The sequence below is a fragment of the Lytechinus pictus genome, chromosome 3 (assembly GCF_037042905.1).
Source record: "Lytechinus pictus isolate F3 Inbred chromosome 3, Lp3.0, whole genome shotgun sequence".
NCBI lineage: Eukaryota > Metazoa > Echinodermata > Echinoidea > Temnopleuroida > Toxopneustidae > Lytechinus > Lytechinus pictus.
In genome coordinates, this window is record NC_087247.1 from 13,815,859 (window position 1) to 13,835,550 (window position 19,692).

General features: G+C 38.5%; 1 protein-coding gene and 1 long non-coding RNA gene across 2 annotated transcripts; one reads left to right on the top strand and one right to left on the bottom strand.

Moving 5' to 3' along the window:
* The first annotated feature begins 339 nt into the window (after positions 1-339).
* LOC129278118 (uncharacterized) lies at positions 340-4,380 on the top strand. Its single transcript, XM_064097950.1, has one exon. The coding sequence runs from the start codon at positions 340-342 to the stop codon at positions 4,378-4,380; it is 4,041 nt and encodes a 1,346-aa protein (XP_063954020.1).
* A 1,175-nt stretch (positions 4,381-5,555) lies between these two features.
* LOC135153529 (uncharacterized) lies at positions 5,556-19,669 on the bottom strand. The gene is made up of 4 exons (XR_010292932.1): positions 19,559-19,669; positions 11,575-11,682; positions 10,622-10,787; positions 5,556-9,548 (listed from the first exon to the last, which is right to left on the bottom strand). It is a non-coding gene; the product is annotated as an uncharacterized LOC135153529 (long non-coding RNA).
* Positions 19,670-19,692: the final 23 nt, after the last annotated feature.

Sequence of the window (19,692 nt, forward strand, 5' to 3'; positions counted from 1 at the left end):
GACTTCAGATCTTTTATAAACAATTTGATTCAGACTGTAAAGTCAAATATGCATTTGGTTCATGACAATTTAGGAAGTTCTGTAAACCACGTAACATTCAGTGATACATTTATGGTCTTGAAACTGAGGATGTTTTTCCCTCTTTTTCTTTTAACTCCATAGATTGAATAAACACAGTTACATAGGTTCTTCGGAGGCCAGCTCAGTTGACCGTTGTATACTTATACAATCCCAAGCGGAATTTGCCACCTGTAATCGTTCCTTTTCGTCAACGATCCATCAATTCAATTTTCACGAAGTCATCCTGAGGTGCTACGGGAACGTGACAGAGAAGGAAGCATGGATACTACTGAGAGCTTGAAGATTAAGAGAAGGACGGCTAAGGGCAAGCTGACAAGAATGGAGAAAGCCCTTAACTTCCAGATGGAGCAGCACCGTCCATCATCAGAGGTAAACGAGGCCTTTGAATCATACAAAGCAGCGTATGATCAAGTAAATGATGTGCACGAGAAGTACACAGCAACCATTTTGGATGACACCCAGTATGAAGCAGAGGAGAAATGGTTAGACGTAATTCAGGAATCCTTCTTGAATAGGCAAATGGAGGTGACTGACTATAGCGAAGATGATGTAGAGTCAAGTAGTCCATTGGATGAAATTCAGATGATGCAAGCTTCTAGTGTGTCTCCATTGTCATCCATTGTCAAGTTAGAGAAAACTAAGTTACCAAGGTTTACTGGAGATGTTCGTGATTATCATATTTTCAGGAAAGACTTCATCCATATGACAGAAGGCAGATATACCAAGAGAGATATGATCAGTTTACTCCGATCCTGTCTTCAAGGAAAGGCCCAGGACATGATAAGAGGTATCGGTGAAGATTTTGACTCAGCTATTGCATATCTCGACTCAATATATGGGGATCCTAGATTTGTCGCAGACGCAGTAGTCTATGATTTAAACCAGTTCAAGGGTTTAAAATGTGGAGAAGATGCCAGGTTCTGCGATCTTGTCCATCTAGTTCGCAGAAGTTATCATTGTCTACAAGCAGTGAATCGTCCACAGGACATGGACAATAGTCAGGTTCTTGCTCTCATTGAACGGAAGATGCATGTCGATGATAGGAGAGTATGGTTCCGGCACTTGGAGCAAGATGGAAAGCCAGCATGTTTAAGTTACCTCATAGAGTGGATGACATCTGAGATGAAGTCTCGAATGAGAGCCGCAGCCCCAGTGCGTGCTGAAGAGAAGAAAGCCGGAAAAGTGTTTCAAGTCAGCAGTGTCCAGAGTAATTCTGCTAAGCCAGATGTTATGTTCTTCAAGTGTTGGCTTTGCATGACATCAGATCATTGGACTGACCAGTGCAAAAAGCTTCTTAGCATGACCCAGTCTGACCGTTTGAATGTGGCTAAGAAGAATCAAGCCTGCTTCAGCTGTCTTAAGAAGGCGGGCAAGGATCATAGAATGAATACCTGCAAGAGAAGAAAGCAATGCAGTGAAGTGACTGGAGGTCAACAATGCAGATACTTCCATCATCCTCTCCTTCATAGGTCAGAAGAACAGAGTAACACTGTGGGTGTAGCTATCACCACCAATACAGATACACTATTGCCAGTTGTTACTGCTGAGATAGTTTGTCCCAGTAAGCAGGAACGGATCGAAGGAAATGTACTACTCGACTCCGGATCACAGTTAAGTATCGTGCGACAGGAAGTAGCTGACAGACCGAGACTGAAGGGAAAGAAAGTCTCGGTCACTATCACCAAGATTGGCTGTGATGAGGAGCAAGTCCAGACGGAGATATATCGATTCCCTGTTCAAGCTATTGGTAGTAACCAAAGGCATTATGTGACTGCGATAGGACTGCCCCACATTAGCAATGATATTTCTGAGGTACCATTGAAGGAAGAATGTAAGAAGATGCACTTAAGTCCCCAAGAAGTGCATAGGAAGAGTGGTGCAATTGATTTGCTAATAGGATTGGACCATGTACAGATGCATGCAGGTCAAACCAGACAGGGAATTAAATGTATCGCCCGCAAGTCTCCAATTGGATGGGTGGTGTTTGGACCTCTCAGCACCAGACAGCAGTTACCAAGTAGAGTACTCCATATGCAGGTAACCCAAGTGACTGATCTGACAGAATTTTGGAGTACAGAGAGTATGGGTGTTGAGTCTTCATCCTGCCAGTGTTACCCACCCAAACTGAGTAAAGTAGAAAAAGATGAATACGATGTTATCAATGCTTCCTGCCAGAAAGTAGGACGTCAGTGGATGATCCCTTATCCTTGGAAAAGGGATCCGAGTCATCTACCTGATAATAAGATGCAGGCAGAGAGGATGCTTGCTGGAACTGAAAAGAAACTGGTAAGAAATCCTGAGTATGCAGAGGCCTACAGCAAGCAAATGAAAGAGATGACAGAGATGGGGTTTTCAAGAAAGTTTACTCAAGAAGAGATGAAGAACTATCAAGGCCCGGTGCACTACATCGGTCATCATGCTGTAGTCAGGCCAGAGAAGAAGTCTACCCCCTTACGAATTGTTTTCAATTCTTCCTCAAGTTTCCACGGTCATTGTCTTAACGACTACTGGATGAAGGGACCGGATTTGCTGAAGGATCTGTTTGGAGTTCTGTTAAGATTCAGAGAGAGACCTGTAGCCATATTAGGTGACATATCCAAGATGTACCACCGTGTCCTCATTCCAGAAGCAGACCAACACGTGCATAGATATCTCTGGAGAGACTTGAATGTGAAACAAGAGCCAGATGTATATGTGAAGAAAGTGGTAACATTCGGGGATAAGCCTGCCCCCGCAATGGCCCAAATAGCTCTCAGACGCACTGCAGAGGAAGGAAGAGGTGCATATCCGGAAGCTGCAAGTGTAATAGAAAGGGACACTTACATGGATGATATATGCACATCAGTGTCTACCGTTGAAGAAGGTCGTAATCTCACACATGACCTGGATGAAGTGTTGGATACTGGCGGTTTCAAGGTCAAAGGCTGGATATCCAATGTCCCACTGAAGGAGGAGACGGTTCCTGAATACCAGACAGAGACAAGTTTGCTGGAGAATTTGACGGAAGAAAAGGTGCTGGGAGTTGTGTGGACCCAGCAACAAGATGAGTTCTCTTATAAAGTCAAAGGAGAGAACTTAACTCAGCCCAGTGAGAAGCAGAACTCTGTGATGTGGACGAAGAGACGAATCTTGAGTCGCATTGCTAAGGTATTCGACCCGATTGGTTTTGCTGCTTCTTTCTTAGTGAAAGCTAAGATAGGAATGCAATGGCTGTGGGAGATTGGAGTCGGATGGGATGACGAGTTACCAGAGGAGATAAGTGCGGAATGGGATAAACTCTTCAATGAGATGAAGGCTCTGAATGACGTCAGGTTCCCGAGAAGTTTAACACCATCACAGTCTGTAGGTGTACCAATGCTAGTTGTATTCTGTGATGCATCAGAAGAAGCCTTTGGAACATGTGTCTACATCAGGTGGAAACTGACTGATGATGAATATGTTAGATTCATTGCTGCCAAATCCAGAGTGGCACCTCTCAAGAAGCTAACGTTGCCACGTCTAGAACTACAAGCAGCAGTGATGGCGACTAGATTGTACACAGCTATCAAAGAAGAACTTACTCTTGAGCTTGATAGTGCTGTATTCATGACAGACAGCATGATCGTTCTTGGGTGGATCCGAAGTAAAGCTAGAGCCTACAAGCCGTTCGTGTCTGCCAGAGTGGGTGAAATTCAGACAAATTCCAACCCTTCTTGGTGGAGACATGTACCCGGAGAGCAGAATCCTGCTGATGATATATCCCGAGGCATCCCTCCTGAGAAGCTAACAGAGAGATGGGAGAATGGACCAGAATTTCTCTACTGGCATGAGGATAGATGGCCAAGGACTGAAGAGACTCCTGATAGCAGAGAGGTAGAGAAAGAGAAGCGTAAAGTTCACCAGGTGGCCTTAGCAGAGGTTCAGTCAGAACCCATCGACTGCAAGAAGTTTTCTAGATGGAGGAAACTTGTTAGAGTTACAGCTTATGTTCAGAGATTCGTCAGAAACTTGAAGGCGAGATGTAACAAGGCACCAGATATTGACATTCAGCCCTCTGATAGTAAGCAAATCTCACCATCAGAGCTAGAGAATGCAGAGACTCTTTGGATAAAGAGAGCACAGAGAGAACTACATGATAGATACAATAAAGGAGAGTTCAAAACTCTCAGTCCCTACATCAAGGAGGGAATCATCAGAGTCGGCGGCAGGGTAGGAGAGAGAGTTGTTTCATATGATGAAAGGCACCCAGTACTGCTACCACGTCAGCACCACATTTCGACACTCATAGCTACTTTCACGAGCAAGGTCACGAAGGGGTAGCAACCACGGCCGCAAAAGTGAGACAGAAGTACTGGATTGTGGGAGTTCAGAGGATCGCCAAGACTGTGAAGTACAAATGTGTGGTGTGCAGGAAATCAGAACATAGAGTAGAATCCCAGTTTATGGCAGATCTTCCTAGTCATCGTCTAGCACCATGCACACCGCCGTTCTACTATACGTCTTGCGACTATTTTGGTCCATACCAGGTTCGAGTTGGTAGAAACAAAACAATGAAGCATTACGGTGTGATCTTCACGTGCTTGAATACGAGGGCAGTGTATCTAGATGTCGCTGTCGACTGCTCAACAATGGAGTTTCTTCAAGTATTTCGCAGATTTGTAGCAGTCAGAGGTTACCCAGCAGTCATCTACAGTGACAATGGTACTCAGTTTGTGGGAGCCGAGAAGGAGCTTCGAGCTATGGTACAAGGCTGGAGTGAATCTCAGCTGAGAGAGTTTTGTGCCGAACGAGGAATCCAGTGGAAGTTTGTGACACCATCTGCGCCACATCAGAATGGATGCGTCGAATCCCTAGTGAAGAGTTGCAAGATAGCGCTACGCAAAGCAATCGGAGATCAGATCCTACGTCCCTTTGAGCTACTTACCTGTTTGACTGAAGTCGCAAATTTAGTGAATCAGCGCCCTATTGGCAGAGTGCCCAATGATCCAGACGACGGTTCCTATCTTTCGCCCAATGACATGTAGTTAGGACGCGCATCTACATCAGTTCCACAAGGACCATTCCGGGAAACGCCTAATCCGAGGCATCGAGTTGAATTCGTACAGAGAATCATAAACTCTTTCTGGAAGGTTTGGAACCGAGACGTATTTCCTCTACTTGTTCCAAGAAGAAAGTGGAATGTCGAGAAACGCAATGTTCGCGTTGGTGATATTGTTTTGATGTCTGATCCTAATTCCGTTCGCGGAAAATGGACACTAGGTAAGATAGTTAACGTCTACCCAGGGTCAGACAACAAGATAAGAAACGTTAAAGTTAAGACAAAGAATAATGAATATCGGAGACCAGTCACAAAAATAGTGGTATTGTATCCTGTAGAAGGTTACAAGGATTAAATTTGATTTCAATGTTTATATGTTTATGTAAATGGGAACAAAGTGCCCATTGGGGCGGTGGATGTTTCGTTGAACAAGTATTTTTTCATATGTATTTCTTTTGGTTTAGTTCAGAAGGCATAATTTGAAGACACCTTAGAAATTTACGTTGACTGCAAAATTGGCCTGTTAAAATTAGGCAGTTATCTACATGTGCAGCGAGCATGTTTGGAGCTGTTTCGCTGTAGTTTTTTAGGAAAATGAGACCGTGAGGTTTCATTTCTGACTTTTCGAGTTATTGGTACTTTCCGCCAAGAAAGTGAGTAAAGTATGAGTTAAACAAGATCCATTTATGTAATGTACAAATGTGAAAATTTGGAACGGAAAGTGTTCGAGTCAAGTGAAAGTTTTAACGCATGTTTAAAGCGCCCATTGCAAGCGGCTAGGTTCAATGCTTGTATTTTCTTTTAGTGCGGTAATGGCAAAAGACAAAAAAGATTAAAAGATTGAAAGTCAAAAAGTTATAAGATACACTTTCTATTCTGAATCTGCACATTTAGTTTATAAACTAAGGGTTATGATACATGTAAAATGATAAACAGAAGCAAGATAATGTATTTGTTTTAAACTAGTCTGTAAATTATAAACAGACATAAGCCCAAGAAGTAATTTGTTTTTAAACAGAAAATGAGATGAACATTTTCAGGCATTGTGTTAGATGAAGAGTATGCATGAGAATAACAAACAAAATTCCCATGCTTCGTAAAAATAGTGAGATTACAGTTTAAAAGCAAGAGTCGATATTAATATTGAAGATAACACATGTGTGTTCTTGCTCAATATCTAGGTTTAGAATTTGTGAGAAATACACTTTTTGAATTAGTTGATTTTTTAATAACAGATATTGTTAAAACCAAAAGTAAGGTTTTGTGAATGTAAAGGATTTCCAAATTTAGGAAAAACAGAATTATGTCAGAAAAAGGATAAATTATGCACCAAGCATTATAATGTTTTGTTTTTATAAGTGCAAACTGCACAGATAAGAAAATGCAAATATTAGTCTTCTTTCAGACGTTTAGATTTGTCTTTGGCAGATTTTGAATGCAACAAATATGCATCATTTTTGTAATTGCTTCAGTCATTTTTGACTATGAATAATTGATGCCAGTTGGCTCGTGTTTACGGTAGGTATTTGAGATTCAATGTTAACCATTGTTATATTTGAGGTGTTTGTTTACTCATGATGTCACAAGTAGGATATTTGGAGTTCTCAGATTGAGAAATTTAACTAAAACTCTAACTGAAACAAGTTAAACAAGGAAGACACCTGTTCAGACATACAGGATTATTTTTACCAGCAATATTCAATTTATTTGTCAAGTAATTAATGCAAACATGACATCATGAAAGTAAAAGCAAAGACTTCAGATCTTTTATAAACAATTTGATTCAGACTGTAAAGTCAAATATGCATTTGGCTCATGACAATTTAGGAAGTTCTGTAAACCACGTAACATTCAGTGATACATTTATGGTCTTGAAACTGAGGATGTTTTTCCCTCTTTTTCTTTTAACTCCATAGATTGAATAAACACAGTTACATCGGTTCTTCGGAGGCCAGCTCAGTTGACCGTTGTATACTTATACAATCCCAAGCGGAATTTGCCACCTGTAATTGTTCCTTTTCGTCAACGATCCAATCCACTATTCCTTTTGTATTTTATTATATGAAATATGATATATTCTAATTTTCTCATTGCCAAGTGAAATGGCGATTACTTCCTCCCTGAACATTAGCTTTGTTTAATACTATATGGTTCAGTCAAGTCGGTCTTTATTGTCAAATCTGTAAACAAGAATATGAGCCTAGCTTAAGTTAAACTAAAGTTATCACATTAACAAGGACTTCAGAAGGGCAAAATAAAAACATGTCACTGTGACCTTGACCTTTGAACTCAAAATTAATAGGCTTACTGGGATCCATGCTAGTATCATACACACCAAATTATATGAGCCTAGGTTTAAACTGAAGTTATCGAACAGAAGGACAGACAGACAGAAAGACACCTAGTGTGATACCATAATACCTCCCATAGGACGGCATATAAAATGAAATATGGTATAATTCAAACAATAAAAAACAAAATAGTGAGTGAGAGACATCATTGACTGTCTAATTTGCATGTCCCTGAGTTGTGGAAACCATTGTTTTGTGAAAAATAAGCGAAACTTTAAAATGTCATAACTTTCTTATTTTACATCCGATTTCGATGAAATTTTCAGCATTATACTAGTTTGATTTTTATCTATTTATTCAAATCAACAATTTCCTGGGGTAGACTTGACCTTTAATTTATCTAAATAGTTATCTGCACATCTTAGTCATTATGCAAATGAGGGGATTGATGACTCATCCATCACTATATCTTTCTTTCGGACAATCTTCCTCATTGTCCTGTGAAACAAAAGTTTTATTCCTCCCTGAACATGTGGTATTACCATTATTCTAACATTTGATGGTTCATTGAAGTTGCTCCTTACTGTCAAATCTGTAAAAACTGAAATATTGTTTACCTTAAGCGATAGAAGTAGTCAGAGGGACATCATCAACTCTCTCATTTACATGTCACTGAGGCATGCAAATATTTCATCTGATTTTTATGAAATTTAAACTCTCTATTTTTTTCAATTGAGTAGACAATTTCTTTATCTTCTTCAAAGAAGACTTTCAATCTAGCATATTTTACATCAACAAGTAAAAAAAGTCGATGACAGATTTATTCGAACATTCATTGCTGAATTTCCTTCTACATCTGTTATCATTTCCTTTAACATCTTTTATCTTTCCTTTTTTCTTCGTATTTTGCAAGGCTTTTCAGCGCGTATTGACTTTGCATGCAGAGATGATGCGAAATATATCTTTGTATTTTCCATGGTCTCGCATCCAGGCATCTGAGGGCGCACGGGAAGAGATGTGCGTCATATAGATTTGCGTAGTAACAATGGGTGATTTCAAGTACGGTGTTGAAATCTGGTGTTGGTGTTGGTGTTTGGACAACACCAACACCAGCTACAACACCGTACTTGAAATCACGCTGGTGTTGTGATTGACCTCGGAAAATATGACGTATTTCTGGCAGTTTGTGTTGAGCTCTGGTGTTGAATGTCGTCTGCTGAACCGAGCATTACAGCTGGTGTTGACGATCTACGCGCAATTTCCCTATTCACCAACACCAACCCCCAGGGATTGGGGAAATCATGATTTCAAGTTCTGTGTTGATGAACTGTAGTTCACAAACAGGAGGCGAACACGATGAAACACCCCCGTAAAATTATCTATTACAGTTAAGATGAGCGCAAATCATTAGAGTTTTACACGTTTTAATGAAAAATCCTATTTATGCTTTCTGATTATTGCAGTGATTTTAACCTGTGCATTCTATACGATAAGATTTTACTGCAATTTCTTCCCGATTTCACTTTCGTCATCGAGAATTTCTCGCGTAAAGTTGAGATGATCAGCGGCGCAGCACAGATGCGTGACGTCATAGGATATCGATAACGCGATCGGTATCGCTCCTCTGAACTCAGCTCGGTGTTGGGGCTCGGTTTAGCAGCCTTTTCACGCTCTCAACACCAACACCGAACACCGTACTTGAAATCACCCAATGAATGTCATAAGGTTAACAGCGCTGGATAAGTATCCCTGGGACCTTATAATTATGTCACAATAGTAATGCTCAGAGGTAAACTAAACATTAGCATATAGGTTACATAAACATTGCGCATTTCAATCATACATATTCTTAAAAGGTAAAGTATCTCAGTTTTCATGATTTTGCTGTAAATTTCTGATTTAGATTTTAAAATAAAAATACCGACTGGCTCTTCTTTCAGGGAACATCAAATATATTGCACTAATTAGTTATAAGAACCATATTGCCCTCGTCTTAAATTCCTGCCAATGTGATGCTGTTGTGGGCAATATATTTTAAATTCCCCTCAAGGCCAGCCAATATTATATAAAAAGCCCCTACAAACCTTGAGATAGAATTCAAAAGCCATAAGATATGTTCTCCACAGCAACTTCCCTCCAACCGACTCTGAAAATTTTCCCTAAAAGATGATAAAGATAAAGGATATATTTGTAATGCTCAGATGATGGATTATAAACAAAGCATTTTCATGTCAGGAATATTATTTAACCCTAAATAGACTGGGCTATTTCGACGCCTAAGAAGACTGGGGGGGCTGATTCAGCCCCCCCTTATGATCTCGGCCGTCGATCGCACGATCGCGACGAAAATTGGCACCCGCGTTACCCATGGCATTATCTACAAAACTATAATATCAAATTCTGTGAAAAATCTCATTCCTCATTAATTATGCAAATTTATGCATTAAATCATAAGTTTGCTCTAATTAATAAAATAATGCCCCTAAAATGCTGTTTGTTTCACATACTCTAGATAGCCATCTGATCAAATTTATTCTTCAAAAATTTCAAAATCACATTTATTTTCTTATGTATTCTATTGTTTTCTAAATTTCTTATGTATTTCTGTTTTTCGACTTATTGTTTTTTATTGTTTTTTCAATGAAAATTGTCGGAGACTTTATTTTTACCATAAACAAGATCAAATTAATTGATTTTAAGCAGTCAAAGTTAAAATAATGATACATTTATGAATTTTGGCTCAAAACACTATTTGCATTGGATTTGTACACAAATTCAATTTCGGAAATGTCAAAGGGGGGCTGAATCAGCCCCCCCCCCCCCCCCGTCTTCTTAGGGTTAAGTATCAATCAATTATCATATGTGTGAGCGATAAGCCCCTCTGTAGATTTTATTTTCTTTATTGTCAATTTGAATTATATAAGCTACATAAAATTCATTTTCTGAATTTTCTTCCTTAATGAATTAATTCTTAATATTTTGATGGAAGTTGAAGAGCAATATACAACAATTGCCAGTATAAATTGATATCAATTTCACTGTTTATTTCAATATTGCAGCATTGCTGACTTTGAAAATAACTGCATGGATAATTGATTTTATTTTTAACTATGAAAAAAACGTATTATTTTTAAACTAAAATCTGAAAGTTTTCTTTTACCTCAAATTGTAACTTTTGTATCATTACTGTTTACAAATGTTAATAATGTTTACAATATGAAATAGTACTTACCTATAGTCTTTGGAAGAACAGTACACAATAATTAAAGCAATCAGAGCTATACATCCAAGCAAAACTATACTTCCAAAAATATATCCAAAAATACATCCCGCTGATATACATGTACTTGTGGGTAGAGCTGGAGTTGGAGTTGGTCCTACAGGTACTGTCCAAGAGACTGATGTACAGCAATTGAGAAATTTACAAATAAAAATGAAAAAGGATTATAGTATTTCATCATAATGTTATTGAAAAGTTAGTTCAGTTGAAATCAAATTAAATTTGATTCAATTCAATTCAATAGAATAAAATTTGATTTGATTCAATCAGTTCAATTCAATTCATTTCATCCAATCATCAATTAGTTTGTTGGATCTGTGATGATGAGCAGAAGTAGGTCATAATTTACGTTCCATGATAGGAAGAAATCCACTTAGAAATTATCACAATACAAGGTTTTCAACATATCGCAAGCCTAAACATAATTATTTTTATATAAGTTGGGACTTGGGAGCTACATGTAATTAAACCACTATAAACATACATATTCCCACTTACAGTACATGTACCTCCAAATTTCAAATGATCATCTTAAAGATGAATGGCCACTTTACCATTCATGAAGGGCAGTGTAGGCTCAATACTTCATTTTTTTAACTGTCGTTGCACAATTCATCCTGAAAATCCTTAGTAACTACCAGTTAGTAACATGCACATATTCATTTCATGGATTATCATACAAAATAACACAAACAGTTTCAATAGGTACAGATCGTTGAATCTTTTCATTTTTCGGGGGCTACTTTTCACCACAACTTACTGCCCAACTCTGGAAAATTGGGTAAAAAGACATTGCAATAAATGAGGATTTTCCAGGGCTCTTTTGAGCAGTTCGGGGGCAAAATCACCTGCAGCCCACAAGTAATTTTTAGTGTTGAATTTGGAAGGCCAGTGAGCATACTTACGTTTTTGGGGAAGAGATGCAAAGTCACTGAGAGGTCTGCTGCACTCACAGTCAAAGTGTTGATTTTGGTTGAAGCAAACTTCTCCCATTCTTCCTGAATGGTACTACACTGTAATTGTCAACACATTGAACAAAAACCAAATTTTAGACATAAGGCCTACAACATCAACAAAACAAAGATATCTCTGTGTAATATCAGAATGTCATCAACTGTCAACCATTATCAAACTTCCATCTTTACTTGATTCACCTCCATCTTCATCTTGATTTAAAAGTCTAATTAATACAACAAGTTCTGTTTTTAAAAAATAATATCCAGCTTATGAACAGCCTGTAACTCCCTCCTCCATATGGTGCGTGATATAGGCCTAATTAAATTCCCTGATTGCAATTTTCTCAAATTAAAAAGGACTTTATTTGAACTGTGGATATCACCATACACATCCACTCAAGGGTTCATTTCATGCCGCCGCGCACAGAAAAATCAAGCCATAGAAGTCGTGTGTTGTGGACAGGGTGACCAGATTTCACAAAATGAAATACGGGACAATCGATAAAAAAGATCAACAAAGAAGGCTACACAGTGTTAGACTTGTGAAAAAAAAATATAAAGAATTGGGAGGGTGAACAAAAGAATAAAGGAGAGAGAGAAAAGACGAAAGAAAAGAGATGAAATGAGAAGAAAGAAAGAAAAAATGAAGGGGAAAATGAAGGAAAAAATAAAAAGAATAAAAGAAAGTTAGAATAAAAGAACGATGAAAAAAAAAGAATATAAGAGAGAAAAAAGGTTTCCGTCATTCTTTGAATTCAATATAGAAAGAAAGAAAAAGAAAGAAAGGGAAGATGAATAAATGTGTGAAAGACAAAATAAAGGAGAAAAAGTAAGAAAAAGGAGGAGGAAACAAAGAATGAATGAAAGATAAATGTTTCCTTTATTCTTTGAAAGAAACAAAGAAAGAAGAAAAACAGGAAGGGGGGAGGAAGGAAGGGAGGGAGGGAAAGAAAGAAATAAGGGACAAGAATTAGAAGGAAAAATAAAATAAAGAATGAAAGAAAAGAGGAAAGAGAGGGAGGAAAGAATGAAGGGAGGAGAGAATGAAAAAAATAATGGAAGGAGAGAAAAAACGAAAAGAAAAAGGAGAGCAAGGCAAGGGAGAAGGAAGTAAATAAAAATTTAAGGAAAGAAAGAATGAAGGAAACAAAAAGGGCAGATGAGAGAAAGGAGAGAAAGAAAAATTAACACAGAGAGAAAGGATCAGGAAAGAAAGGTAGGGAATATTAATAGATGGAACAAAAAAAAAACAAGCAGGAAGGATAGAAGGATGAAGGATAAAAATGAAAGAAAGAGGAAAAAAGTTCAAACTTCAAGCAAACTAAAGCAATCCAATTATCTAACAGAAATGATGATATTTGGTGGGTTTTTTAAAGATATATTTTAAAAATTTTGAAAAACTAAGTGTTATAACATTGTCAACTTACAAATTAGAGGAAACAGCGCCGGCATCATACGCAACAAGACTCAAAACGAAAGCTAAAACAACTAGTTCCAGTAATTAAAACTAAAAAAACTTGACCTCCGATTAAATAAATTATCTGAGAATCCATAATATGAATATAAAAAATTTCGCGCCGATTTTGTGATTATTTTGGTGGAGAAACTGTTTATCATGTGAGATTGTTTGCACCATTGAGAATCTGCACCGATCCTACATGCCTAGAGCCTGCCACACACAGGCAGGAAGCCAGTTCATTTGCAATGTATTGGGTTAGGAAGAAAATCACCCGCAGAACTTGCAAAAGTTTAGTTATCGATTTTATTGTTGTCTCTGCTTCGTCATCTGTTTGGTTATTTGATGAAAATTTGTCACTTTTAAAACATCAACTTCATTTTGTTCAATATTCTAAAAATACGGGACAAATAGGCATCCCGGGAAGGGTTTGTCGGGACGCCGGGACAAACAAGCAAAATACGGGACGTCTGGTCACCCTGGTTGTGGACGCCAGAAGTGCGCGTGACCCACTAGTTAGAAATCCACTGCCAAACACGGTTCTTGGTGCAAGGTTAGTATACCAAGAGTAACCTCGCACTCTAAAAAATCAATAAAAATGTTAAAAACTTCTCGAAACAGATGGCTGCCAGCTGTCTAGGCCCGGCCCTGCATGGCCGTGATCGGTCTAGTGAATTGCGGAGCGGATAACCGGCCGGAGCCAGAGCCCAGGGGCCTGTTGCACAACAAGATGAGCGATATGTAGGAACGTCCTAGGACCATTCTTCCGAGATAGGAAGATTGGCGACAAATCAGCGCTTTCCGTTACACAAAGGCAATTTTGTCTTCCAAGTCCGTGACATCGTTTGATATCGATAGTATCGGAAAAATATTTAGTCTTCACCTGAACCTTTTATTTCGGAATGACGACTTTTCATAACATCATCATATATTTCAATAACATAAATATGGGAATACAATGCCGAAATTTATACTTATATACTTAAAATTTTATTTTCGGACAAGGATCTCTTTCGTTGGAATATCAATGAAAGGTGTCCTAAAATAAAAGGGCACGGTGTTCTCGATAGGGGAAATAATGAAAATTTCGATTTTATCCAGGTATGTTTGTGAATCTTCAATTTTTGTTCTCCTTTTACCTCATACAGTAAGCACCATACATAATTTCTACTATCGGTAATAAAAAACAAATTATTTGATCTCCATTGGCATTAATTGAAATAAACGGTTTTATGAAAATTCGTCATTTCGAAAAAAAAGGTTCAGGTGACGATGAAGACAAAATATTTTTCCGATAATATCGATATTATACAAATAATGCATGCAGCCGTGTGCGTTAGTGGAAATGCAGAGCACGCAAGGTTTCTTTAGATAGGTGCCGCACTGTGCACGAGCCGCTTGCGGCGAGTGCCCAGTGTGCACAATCTGAAGAGACCAAGCTTTCTCTGCATTTCAATTTCAATTTCAATTTCAATTTATTTGCTCATAAAAATCCATACAAAAACATACATATACAAAGTATCATATTCACAAAATAGAAAAAACAACAACAACAAATAGAAATAAACATTGGATTGACTATGAGAGGGACAGCAAGAAAGGAACAAGCCTTGTGATTAGCTATAATTAGCTATAATTATACAAAGACTTCAATAACAAAGATAGAAAAAAATCACTAAACTACAACGAAGGGGGGGGGTGCCTATAATGCCTGAATGAAATTTATACAAAGAAACTTTATGAATTACTATTTAAAATAAATTGCCTTGATTTTGACTTAAAAACATTTAATGAAACTGATTGCTTGATGTCTACAGAAATAGAATTCCAGAGTTGTGGTCCTTGAAATAAAATTGAGTTTTTAAAAGATGAGAGTCTTGGCTTAGGTAGATGGAAATCCTTTGCATTTCTTGTGTTGTATCCATGGAAATCACTATTGAACTTAAAGAATGTTTTGATGTAATCTGGCAAGAGGTTATTGTTACATAAATACATAAATATAAGAATTTGAAATGCATGAATATCATAAAATGTTAATACATTCAATTCAACACTTTTACACACGACAGAGCAAGTGCATTATTTGTTTTATAAATTAGCAACACAGACACAAATTCTTAAAAAGTTACAGTAGTTTTGTTGGACTTCTCCCAGGACTTCTACACACTGGTTTCCTTGAGCGTGCAATGTCAATTTTCGTTGCGCACCTTTTGCACTGCAGTGCACAAAAAAAGTTGGATGTCATGTGACGCGTATTGGCCAATCGCGATCCTTGAAATAATACACCTATTTTATAACAAATGTTGCGGACTTGGAAGACAAGATTGCCTTCGTGAAACGGAAAGCGCCGATTTGTCGCCAATCTTCTTATCTCGGAAGAATGGTCCTAGAACGTTCCTACGTATCTCTCTCTCTCTGTTTTGATCCTCCGCTCTTTGGAGATTAGCGATAAATCGCGGTCAATAGCATAGATGAGATGATCATGCACTGGGATGAAATCTAGATCATTAGTTAGCGTGTGAAGAGTACAGGCGATGGGCATGAATTTTATATATATATAATGAAGAGTCATCTTCAGGATGGAATCATTAAATAACAGAATGAGAAAGGGAAGGGTCATAGTCATACGGCAAGAAAATGGCGCAAGTAATTTCGAAGGGATCCTGTGTGTTGAGTAGAGTAATTCTTGGAGAGGATTGAAGAGCATCTCGTAAAATTTTGCTCACTTTGGCCAGAAGATCAGTGCGTAGATGGAGGGTTGACGGACAAGCAGCAATAACATGAGTCACTGTATCCTCATCATCATGGCAGAGTGGACATTTCAAATCAGTTTCTTTCTTGAGTTTGGTGAGCCGAGTTCTGGTGAGATATGTGGTTGTCACAAGTTGTGCTCTGATGGTTAATGCCTGTCTGATAATAGTTGATGGAGGATCCTTAGGGTAGAGATTCTTAGGGTTGATAGTTTTCCCATGCCAGAATTTGAGAGGACTTAGTATGGTAGTGGATCGTATTACCGAACACTTTTCATGAATTCAATCATATCATTTTATTCTCATAAAATTCACCAAACTTTCACCATAAATACAAAATTACCTACAAAATATAAATGTGTAAAAATTTTGCCGAAATCCTTTTTTTCTTTTTATATTAGCTTCCAGTCGGACCCCTCTTCGCATGTGAAAAATTTTGGTCACTTGAAGAGACTTGGGAGTCATTATGGACTCTCAACTGAAATTCCATTCCCAAGTAGTCAACGCAGTCTTGAAAGCTAATCGTGTGCTTGCTATGATTCGACGCACTTTCTTGCATAGAGACAAAGAAAACATCAAAAGGTTGTACAAGTCACTCGTGAGACCAATTCTTGAATATGCGAATGGAATATGGTACCCAAGATATGCTTCTGACTTGAAGGCTATTGAGAAAGTCCAGCGACGAGCGACCAAGCTAGTACCAGCCCTGAAAGAAATGGACTATGGTAGAAGACTGCGTGAAATGAAATTACCCTCCATCAAGTACAGACTGCGCAGAGGTGACATGATACAAACCTATAAAATAATTTGTGGCATTGATGATGTGAATAGAGACCTATTCTTCACATCAGCTACCACTCAAGCAACGCGTGGCCACCCTTACAAGCTATTTTTGAAAAAGAGTAGACTGGCAGTGAGACAAAACACCTTCAGTGTTAGAGTGGTTAATGACTGGAACTCTTTGCCTGCTGAGGTAGTCACAGCATCAACAATCAATGGCTTCAAGACAAAGTTAGACAAGTTCTGGTCTGCGTGGCATTATGTTCACGCATGGGAATAATGCCTTTTTCATTTCAATACATTGGCACAGCACATTGCACAAATAGCACAGACTCAGTTTTCGAACTTATCCAAGCTAGGAAGACAACAAGATAGACCTGGAAACTTGACTGCAGGAACAACTGTATTTTTCCAGTAGATGCGGTATAAAGCCGGTATTGAAAAAGGTATCGTATTACCAAATGTGTTTTCTATGGGAAAAGGTTGAGAAAACAACAAAATCACTGATGAGCTTTTTTTACCACATTTTGTTAAAAAATTTTACTAATATTAAGACTTTGAAAATGTGTTTTTACAATTTTTCATCATCTTTCTATTCAAGTTCTCTTTGGACTGTTGGAAGGATGTTGCAAAATTTTGAGCATATAAAATTATTTTCTGATGCGCGCGTTCGATAATACAAGGCCTGTCGGTAATACAATCACTCACTGTATATATTATTATAACTTAAAGTAGTATACTCATGTCATGATGATACTGTAGCTGTCAGTCTAGATGATCTAGTGTACGGTAGTTTGCTCAGCCTCAGCAGAAAGAGAGATTGAATTCTTCACCTTCCGTTTCCATTGTACTTTGTAGGGAATAGGATTCGTAATGAGGTCTTCAATGGTAGGGAGCTTATTTGGCCAAGATGTCACTCAAACACTTCATACTAGTCATAGATGGGGTACCAAAGCTGAGTGCATGAAGAAATGTCGTCGTGCAACAGGCCCCAGGGAGCTCCGGTCCGCGAAGCTGGCCGGGCCGGGCCGGGGCTCCCTGGGGCTCGGTTGAGGCTTTCAATAGTTAAAAAGGGCGTAAGAAGTTAAAGTTGAATTAAGAAGGGGGTGAGTTTCCATAAATATAGGTTCTACATACAATATATAGTATATATAAGTTGTTCAAACAGATAGCATGTCACAAAAATCCTCTGCCTTCTCGATATTTTGCTTTGAAAGTCTATGAAATTAGCCACCTGTCAGAGCCCGAGAGACGAGTGTACAGAAAAGTCACTCGGAGTGTGACGTCACCGGGGAGAATTTAGTATAAGAGGTGCCTGAATGTCATACAGAAATGCTATGCAGAGAGAGAAAGATATTTTACAATTTTTTTTCAAAGCAACTCAAATCAAACAAATATGACTGATATGTACAAATCTTTACTTTCCCTGTATAAAAAACAGTATGAATAACCACCATGAACTCTTCAATCATGATGTAAGATAGCAAACAGTGAGTTATTGAATGATATTTTCATTATTTCTCATTTATTTTATCACGATATTCAATCAAGTGAGTAGCTGGAAAGTAATTCCGCCGGCGAGCTCAGCGCGCGCTGAACGCATAATACTAGTACACACAACACCCAGCTAGGCATTGAGTGTACTGGTATGTCGACTTAGTTCATGGCCGTGCAGCGATCCCCTGGCGTTTTTTCTTCGTTTCTTTTGTCTTTGACTCCACTTTTATATCCTCTGGATCATTTCCACTCATAGCTCATTCCATAGAACAATCTTGAACCAAACGTATAGTATTCTTTCTCGGCCTTCTGAGTTGTTTTCTATATTTAATTACGCTAGGGGTCACCGTCACACATACAAACGCAATTCGCAATTCGAGTTGAAGACAGAAAGATATATATAGTAATACATCTCTATGGTTGAAGACAACAAGAACGGTACGGTCGCTCGACAGCTAGCTGCGCCGGAGCGGGCGGCCGGTCGGCACAAAGCAATTCCGCAACCAACTGTGTTTTTTTGCAAGAGCCGCGTCACACGCGGATAAATATGTCATAATAACACGTCTGCTACGTTATCGACTGGTGAGAAGATCTCGATCAAATTTCATATTATTCACCTTGAAATTATTCCTTTAGGGTCTATGGTATCATTCTGAGGGAATTCACATATTTGGAATAATAGTACCGGCCACAAATATTTTAATCATTTCCTCTTTGCAAGTTCTATGGCTCGCAGATACAACTTCAACTGCAGTTATTCCATATGAAGGAGTACGTGCATAGTACACAAAACGGCACTGCTTTGTTTACTACACCGGGACCGAATACCGGGACCGGATTATATTTAGTGATGTTAATTCTTATAGACTACTAAAATTGTGTTTCGACATAGCTTCTTATAAAAGTTTGCATACTATGAAGTACAAAAATGCACAATTTAATGGTGGAGGTAACTAATCTTAATTATATTGCACCTCGCTATATGACAGGTCAGACTAGTCTAACGCCGGCCGAGGACATTGAAGCGGGAATTAAGCAACATGGAAACGACCTGGCGCAGATAATCTACCAGATTGAAGAGCGCCAACTAAACTCCAACACCAACCAACCAACCCCCCGGTGACGTCACACTCAAAGAACACCCGTCTCGGTAGGCATTGCAGGAGCGAACTCAGGGAAAATGGGTAGGGATAAATCGTTCAAATTCACTATTTTGAAAAAAGAAAATGGGGGGTCGAATCACCTATTAGTGCTTGGGGGGTTGTAAGGTTGCTATTAATGTAAATATCTCAATATTTGGAATCGTCTTCTTAATTCAACTTTAACTTTTAAGGCTGCATCCCTGACAGAAACAGACTTATTTATCGCCTATCGGTATACCGTAAAGTATACCATTGACTAGCTATGCCTATGACTTGAAAATTAATGAAAGATTTATTAATAAACGTACCGTACAACTTGGGTGTCAGGCGAGAATTTCGGTCGATTTCGTATTTTTGTGCTCTTTGCTTTCAAACAACCGTGCATGCCACCACTCTGCTAGACTTTGGTCGTACCGTCTGAGCTAGCTGCACATGCACTGCG

Coding starts and splice junctions, on each gene's coding strand:
- LOC129278118 (XM_064097950.1), top strand. CDS start 340: ATGGATACTACTGAGAGCTTGAAGATTAAGAGAAGGACGGCTAAGGGC.